This window comes from Dermacentor albipictus, chromosome 7, assembly GCF_038994185.2.
Source record: "Dermacentor albipictus isolate Rhodes 1998 colony chromosome 7, USDA_Dalb.pri_finalv2, whole genome shotgun sequence".
NCBI lineage: Eukaryota > Metazoa > Arthropoda > Arachnida > Ixodida > Ixodidae > Dermacentor > Dermacentor albipictus.
In genome coordinates this window covers 124838684-124846560 of record NC_091827.1, presented here as the reverse complement: position 1 = coordinate 124846560, position 7877 = coordinate 124838684, and the positions used below count along the sequence as shown (strand labels likewise).

Genomic DNA, 7877 nt, shown 5'->3' with positions numbered 1-7877 from the left:
GCAGAAGTAATGACGGTGACGCCTTCTCGAGGCTGGGCTAGGTCTCTCCGGATCGGCGCCACCGATTCCGTCTGCTCCCAGCATTGCGTCCCACGGCACACGGAGAGCCCGTTTTCGTTAAACTATAGGCTGCGGCGAGCTCGCAGCGTGGTCGGCATGGTCTGCGAGAAGTGATGAGCCTTTTTGCACTCGCAACAAGGCAGAAAAAAGTGCGAATCGACGCAAAACTCGGCCTAGAAATGTGCTTCGCCACAGCCAGGGCTCAATACGACCCAAGCTGGTACGACCCAGATGTCGTTTCTCGCGCCGCCACCAGGCGCCGCTACTATACCTCAAACTCCAGCGCAAGACGCCCATAAAGAACAACTTCCGCGCTTACTGCGGAAGTGCAGCGCCGCGGGCCTACCGTGTATGGAAGCGCGCAGCAATGCCGGGAAACATTCATACAAAAGCAAAGGGTCAGAAAAGTGCGCTTTATTTTCCATTACTATGTCACAGTGGGTAGCGCCGTGCGATCGCTTCAAATAAACGCAGAAACGAGTCCTTGCAGCGCATGTGCCCATTAATCGATGCCCACCATAGCCATATCAGGTGCGACTCGAGAAGCTGTGGAGTCACCCTGTAGCCGGCGGAGTCGAGGTAGCGCTTCACCTTCTGCCAGTAGCTTTCGATTTTCTGGGTGTGAGCGCCCGTGATTGGGTCTACAAAGTTCATGCTGTGGTTAACAGCCTCCCATTGCAAATTCAGTCTTGCTCCGTTAGCCCCCACCAAGTTCGGGATGCAGTTGTATGGGGCCCATTCATCACTGTGGATGGTGGTTCCCGGTTCAACGTTGGCTGCAATAATGGGGCCTAGCGTCGCCGCGTCTCGTCGGTCGACCTTGAATAGTCGGAGCTCCCCGGTGGTCACGCAGATCATGCCGAATACCCATGGTCCACGATCTGCAATGCCGCCGTAATTTTGGCGGCTCGGCGGAACGTTGTCGCCCGTCATCAGGCGGCCTCGATTGTATTTTCGCTTGCCGCGAAGGAGGCATTCATCAATTTGCACAATCCTCCCGGGGCCACCGAGTGGGGGTCGCGCCAGCAGCTCGTCCCGCACGACCTCACGAGCGTAGTTCCTCCAGTCGGCGATGACATGGTCCGACAGATTAAGCAAGTCGCCGGTCATCTCCTTCATGAGCCACGTGCCTATGTTTTTGCTCACGCAGTACATGAGCCAAATCACTTGCCGCCTGCAGTAAGCGACGCTCACTTCGCCTTCTGAAAGCCCAGTGCAAAAAGCAGGCGATCGTGCAAAAGCCTAGTGCAGAAACCAGGCTCACATCAATCTGCGCTCGAAAAAGCGATCGCATAACAGCCTAGTGCAGAAACCAGGCGCACACCAATCTGCGCTCGGAAAAGCGCGCGCAAGCACGTAGCGAGCCGCGCCAATCCAATCCAGAAGCCAAAGAAAAGGGGGGAAGTAATGTGTGACACTAAGTTCAGAACTACCCTTTTAGTCGAGCCCTGTATGCATGTCAAAACATAATTTCGCGTTTTATTTCGCTATAAAGTTACTTTATCTGCCTTCATCGAAAAAAAAAAGACAGATTCTGGTCCGTTGTCGTAAAGCCCTACGCATATAAGTACCTGAAATCGATAAATTTGTAACGGTGCAGCCATGTGCGTAGACCTCGGTTGCGCAGATTTGTCGAGTGTTTGAAACCTTGTCTTGCATAGCATCGTCAATTCTTTGTTTTAAGAGAGCGTTGTTGAGATATGTCCCAATCAAGACAGAAAGTGTTCTGAATATTGACTTTTATTCACAGGTGTCATACCACAGATTCCCAAGAGACCAGGACATATACAAAAAGTGGATTGCAGCCATCAGGCGAGATGAAGGCCCACTCTTCACAGTTTCGAAGGCCACCAGGGTCTGCTCTCTCCACTTTCTTAAGAGTGACTTTGTTGCTAATGTTGCTAATGGTTACCGACACTTACACCAGTCTGCTGTGCCATCCATATTTTTATTCAAGCAGCCAAAGCCATCGAGGAAACCACCAGCTCAACGGGCACCACTTCAGAAAGTTGCATTATCAAAAAGGAAGTGTAACGGTAATATTCAAGGGCTTTTCACTACAGGACAAAAGGTAGACACCTGTATCGATAACCGAGCAGATGACAAGGAAAACTCAGCAGATGGATGCAACAAAAATACATTCAGTGAAGGCACTGACGTCTTCAATGTTGAAGATACGGGCTCCACTTTGCTTCCTGACAAACCGCAACAGTCACCAGAAGAACCAGCCTCTGGAAGTATTTGTGCATGCAGAGAAAATATTTCTGCCCTAGAGCAGGAGCTGGCTGCAAGCAAAGCAAGCGGAGCAGATACAGAAGCTGAAAATCATCACCTGAAGCTGCAAGTAAGCTCTTTAAGAAAAACTATTGCTGACTTAGAAAATAAACTCGCTGCAAGCAAAGCAACCGAAGCAGAAAATCAGCGCCTGAAGCTGCAAATAAAGGCACAAAATAATGAATTAAAGCTGCTTCGCACAGAGCTTGTCACTGCACAGAAAAATATTGAGAAGCTGGAAGAATTGCCTCCATTTGGAATTCAAAGATTCAAGGACAACAATGATGACATTGAGTTTTACACTGGACTGCCCAGCTATAAGCACTTCTGTGCTCTCATGAATCTCCTTGATTTTGGGGAAAATGGAGAAAACATTGCACGCAAGCGTACGAGGAGCGGGCTACGAAATGTTGAGTATAGTGGTCGGCGACACAAGGTTGGTATGGAGAACCAGCTCTTTCTTGTGCTTGTTAAACTTCGAGTTGGCTTATTTCACAGACACATCGGCCACTTGTTCAACGTATCCATCAGCACAGTGTCAAGAATTTTTTCCGCAGTGCTTGACTATATTTATTTGCAGGTAACAGAAATGACAACATGGATATCACGACAAGCTATTGATGCTGCCATGCCATCTGCTTTCAAGGAAAAATATCCATCAACGCGTGTCATCTTGGATGCCACTGAGATTAGATGTGATGTGCCAACATCTTTCGTCACGCAATCACAAGTCTATTCCTCGTACAAGTCTACCCATACGTTCAAAGCACTCGTAGGCATATCCCCTCATGGAGTACTGACTTTTGTTTCCGAACTATTTACTGGGTGTACGTCTGACAGAGAGTGTGTGGAGAAGAGTGGATTTTTAGACCTGAAGTTTGACACAGGTGACTCAGTCATGGCTGACAAGGGATTTAAAATAAAAGACCTGCTACAAAGCAAGAAAGTTATGCTGAACATTCCACCCTTCCTCATGCATGGGCAATTTACTCCCGCCGAAGTGGAGGAGACTCAAGAAATTGCAGCTATCAGGATACATGTGGAGAGGAAGATCAAGAAAATCAAGGGATATCACATTTTTGACCGGTCGATTCCAATCTCCCTTGTACCCTTAGCGAATCAGATGTGGGCCGTGTGTGCCTTCCTTACAAACTTCCAGCCATCACTTCTAAAAGAAGACACAAACTGATCGAATCCATAGTGTTCCTTAAAGACACTCATTTGCTAGTCATATGTCAATCCTCACTGCCTCGTGGTGCTGCCCTCCTCTTGTGTGCAATAAAATGTTTGCAGCCTTACTTGTCTTTTCGACATGCCATTTTTGCATTGTTTTCTGTATCACATCAGATTACAGTGCTCAACAGGTATGGCAGCAGTGTGTCAAAGTAAAAGTTGTCGAGCACCTCTCTGGCACTTCTCCATTCATTTTCATTAAATCTTATTCTTTCAATCAAAATAAAATCTCCTCCATAGACCACAAAGTCACCCCAGCGCAACTGCGATACACCCATCTGCCCAAGCAGTTGATGGTAATACTGGTGGTCCCTCTTCAGCTCTGGTACACCATCCCTGATTATGCTACAGAAATCAGTGTTTACAAGGGCAGACGCCTTGTGGTCACGTAAAGAGTAGGGACACTTTATCTCCACTACACCATAGGATTGTTCTGTGGGGTCGTACACAATCCTGTCGGGCGACGCACCCAACCAAGGAAAAGCTGGGTTAACCAGCAATCCACAGGTGCTAACTGTAGGAGCATGGCCCAGACGGCGTAGAGCATCCTCGTAGCGTTGAGCAGCTAGCGACTCCATCTTGATGCCGTAACTGGAAAAATGTAACAGAAATAAACTTCGTGCAATGTTAGTTAAGCTACAATGTATAGCACAATTTTTGGATACACTAATGCCACTCTGTGGCATATATAATTTGTTCATGTGTTTACAAGGATAAAAAGAAAATACTAACTTGACTGCAGTAACTCTAGAAAGGTCTCTTGCAGCTGTGAGATTCTGCAGGCCCTTAATAGTCCACTCCTTCCTATTCAGGACCGCACCAAACTTGGAGGATGTGACACGAAGCCGGCGTTCCTGCTGCCATGTTGCGCTTTTTGCCTGCTGGCGGCTGTCCTTTTCAAGTGCTTCAGCTGCCAACGGTGTCACACATATCTCCTGATGCAGGAAATAAATGTCAGACAGATATGAAAATTAAAAACATTGCATGTTTCCCACGCTCCTCACGCTCAGTGCACACATTGGTCTAACGGATAAAGAGATGTACGTCTTAATATTTGTGGGGTTGCTAAAAATACAAAATATTACATCTGTCCGATACAACCTAGTGACAGGAAACTATATGAAAGTGCGCATCTATTTGCTACCAAACGCGGGTCCAAGGCAATTAAAATATTGAACGTGATGACTCTGCCTATAGCATCGAAACCATGGCTAAACGTAATTCGCACAAGGATTTGGCACCAACACACAACAATCGAGAGGTTCATAATAATTCCTTGCAAGAAACATTGACCAGCCTCTGACCTGCATAACACTGTTTGACTCAAGGTGTGCTGGAGGATTCCAGGCTGTGCCGCTTTCGAAGAAAGTGACAGTCGGGATGCTTTCACAAGGATTTTCTTCGTTTGCTGGTTCTAACCCAGAAAGAAGCACAGTGAAACCGTGTGGCAGCAGGGACTGCTGGTAGCTCTGTGGCGCCAATGAGGACACCAGCCCAAACCTGGACTGCACGGTGTCGCCTTCGTCGGTCAGCAGGAGCGCTTTCGCGAAGTCATTATCTGGGTCAAACGAAAGCAGTTCTTGAGCAAACTTTTGCTTCGCCTCTTCTTGCTCCTGCCGATTTCTACGGCGTACACGGCGCTCCTTCGGCAAGGCAAACTTTGGCGCGCTAGTCCCGCCTTCTTTCGCTTTGCGCCAGTCCACGGATTGAAGCGGGCATCCTCTGATCGCGCTTCTGCGGGGAATCCTCCATTGCTGAGGCAAATCCGTGCACGAGAGCTGGTCCGGCGCCTCTGAGAAACCCTTTGACTGTAGGAGCATGGCAGTCCTCAAAACAGCGATCATGTGGTTGCAGGCGAGCTTTCCTGCCGGGCAGTCACAGCTTCCATCGATGATGCGTGTCGCGTCCAATGCTACCATCACGGAATACGGGGGCGCGTTCTTCTTTTTGCTTCGGTAGCATGGTGCCTTCAAGAAGATGAGCCCGGAGCTGGAAATAAATAAAGAGTGCTAAGCTCCTCCATCCATGACTTCAGACAAGAGAATAAACTATTGCACCAACTGATCTATAATTTGTTTTCTTAAACCTAAGCATAAATAAAGTCATGAGGATTTCTTAACATTCACACAACAGCAAAGCACTTTTATCACTGAGAGTCAACGGTTGCGACGATCGCCCGTTTACATGCGATAGAGTTGCACAAATATTTACCTGTTTTGGGTGACATTGGTCTTCAGCGCACATACGTTGACGTATGATTCCACGTGAAAGTTGTAGCTTCGATCGTAGCTTCGTTTCGTACCCGATCGTCCTGCATAAAATTCGTGTACGCTCCGATCTGACAGCGGAGGTAACACGGCCAGGTCGTTCTTCCATCCAGTGATGGGGAAAATTACCTTCCCTGAATGGTGCGACATCGTTGAGAGCGATTGCACAAACGGGGAACACAAAATGCAGCGCAGACGATTGTTCACGTTAAGATAAGGCCACAGAACAAAAATCAACTTGCCTACCCCTATCGCATCCGCATGTGCACTGCGGTTTTTTTTGTAATGTTTTCATGCACAATGGCGGCGCTGCACAGTGTTGCTTGAACACTCCAGAGCTTTTTACAGTGTTGCTGGCATTTATGCAACTGGTCTCTTGAAAAAAGTGTCAAACATAGAACATTCTCTTTGCAACATTTATGCAAAATATTATCTTCCTACATATAACACAAAAGAAGAATAAATCAAACAAGTTTTTTTTCATAAAAACTCGTTTTCAAGAAATATGGGAAACTATATAGTTCCAATGTTGGAAGAAATTTTGGATGAAAGCCTGCTTATGTCATGCAAAACGTTGGTGCGATAATATGTTTCCTCATTTGCGTTATTTACAAAATATAACAGGCCAAGATAAGTGTGCTGGCTTTAATGCCGCAATGACTTGTTCTTATTTAACATCTACTCTCTTTTAAAAAAGAAAAGGAAACGATTGCCCCAAATTAAGGAAGGATTACCATGGTTTTTGTTGTAGCAAGAACAGAACGTGTTTTCTGCTCTCTCTTCTGGGACACAAGAGACAACACACTCAACACTACTTGTGGTGCAGGAACAAATTTATGTGTGTCCCTTGCAGTTAGTATTTGACAAGGTTCAATCACCATCAGCTGGCTATAGCGGCAGCTCTGAGAATGGTCAGCGCACGTCCACTTGGCTGATTGCGGGCACACATCCACAAATGCCATTACTGAACTCCCGGCAGAAGCAGCACTGACTTCCACTCCACTGATGATGCTCCTCGATATTGGCTGCAGCAGGCACATGAAGCAGGACCACATTCTTGAGGTTGCTGCTAAGCTGGGAGACCATTTCATGTGCCGACGAAATGGCAGCGGCGCTTCCAGACCTCAGGTTGAGCTGGGAAGCTTGGTGCTTCCACCCACACCGTGTTCTTCCCATGCCCGGTAGTGGGGCACCTCGCGGATGTACACTTGGAGCAGTCGTACAGTGGTACCCTATTTTTAGAATGGCTCGCTGCACCACCGCTGACGTATGTTACGTGAAAGCACTTTTTCATCTAACACTTCGCGAACTCTACCTAAGGCAGGCGTGCACTGCGTCTTGATGCATGTCATCGCTTATGACAGCAAGATGTGTTTCCTTGTTGTGGTGACACAGGTGAAAATGTAGATTTATTGTGCCAATGGTATGATTGTGTTTCATTTGAGAGGAGGACAGTCCAGTTTTCCGCAAAATCAACATGCAGAACAATGCTTCCGTGCTGGTTGCACTTTTGTGTCCCGCGAATAGCCACGGCTTGAGTGTGCCGTATGTATTGTGAGCAAACCATTTGTTCACCCATTTGCCGTGCTCTTTCACAAAAAGGGTTGGAGACGACGTCTCCTCGATCGAATCACCACTTTCCCAAACGATAAATGTGGCCTCGTCCTCGTCGACCATTCCCACACTGGCCAAAGTGAGGCTTTCACTCCAGGGGCAGTGCTCGCATTCACGTAACTTACCGTATTTGCACGATTGTAAGTTGACTCAAATGTAAGTCGACTTCCCCATATCGCATGTGACAGGGAAAAAAAAAGCATACCCGAGGGTGCATTCTGTGGTTGGGGAGCCGCAAAGGCACAATGCTTTTATGCCTTCCAATGAGATTTCCATGCCGGTTATGTTGTCAAACGCGGAGACACAAAGGTTGGCGTTGGCACCATAAATGCAAGCGCAAATGTCTTGTGGTGCGAGCAACACCCGTTTTGGACGCAGGCCGTAAATCTTTGACAGGGCGATGACACTTTCGGGATGAGCTGCTTTGAA

The 7877-nt window shown here is 47.5% G+C and overlaps 2 protein-coding genes across 3 annotated transcripts; one reads left to right on the top strand and one right to left on the bottom strand.

Annotated features, from left to right (window-relative positions):
• The first annotated feature begins 1907 nt into the window (after positions 1–1907).
• On the top strand, positions 1908–3632 carry LOC139048154 (uncharacterized). Its single transcript, XM_070522683.1, has one exon. The coding sequence runs from the start codon at positions 2672–2674 to the stop codon at positions 3521–3523; it is 852 nt and encodes a 283-aa protein (XP_070378784.1). The 5' UTR covers positions 1908–2671; the 3' UTR covers positions 3524–3632.
• Positions 3633–3677: 45 nt separating this feature from the next.
• On the bottom strand, positions 3678–6088 carry LOC139048153 (uncharacterized). Of its 2 annotated transcripts, XM_070522682.1 has the most exons (5): positions 5964–6078; positions 5779–5878; positions 4872–5556; positions 4300–4502; positions 3678–4158 (listed from the first exon to the last, which is right to left on the bottom strand). In XM_070522682.1, the coding sequence occupies exons 3-5, from the start codon at positions 5484–5486 to the stop codon at positions 3678–3680; spliced, it is 1299 nt and encodes a 432-aa protein (XP_070378783.1). In that variant the 5' UTR covers positions 5487–5556; positions 5779–5878; positions 5964–6078. The 2 variants fall into 2 exon arrangements, with proteins under 2 accessions (XP_070378783.1, XP_070378782.1); XM_070522681.1 differs by having other exon boundaries at positions 5779–6088.
• Between the last annotated feature and the right edge of the window lie 1789 nt (positions 6089–7877).

Excerpts from the sequence above, each read along its gene's own strand:
- LOC139048153 (XM_070522681.1), bottom strand. The coding sequence starts at position 5,984 with ATGTCGCACCATTCAGGGAAGGTAATTTTCCCCATCACTGGATGGAAG. Across the intron at positions 5,557-5,778 it reads ACCAATGTCACCCAAAACAG|CTCCGGGCTCATCTTCTTGA; the intron begins GTAAATATTTGT and ends ATTTATTTCCAG. Across the intron at positions 4,503-4,871 it reads AGTCAAACAGTGTTATGCAG|GAGATATGTGTGACACCGTT; the intron begins GTCAGAGGCTGG and ends TTCCTGCATCAG.
- LOC139048154 (XM_070522683.1), top strand. The coding sequence starts at position 2,672 with ATGAATCTCCTTGATTTTGGGGAAAATGGAGAAAACATTGCACGCAAG.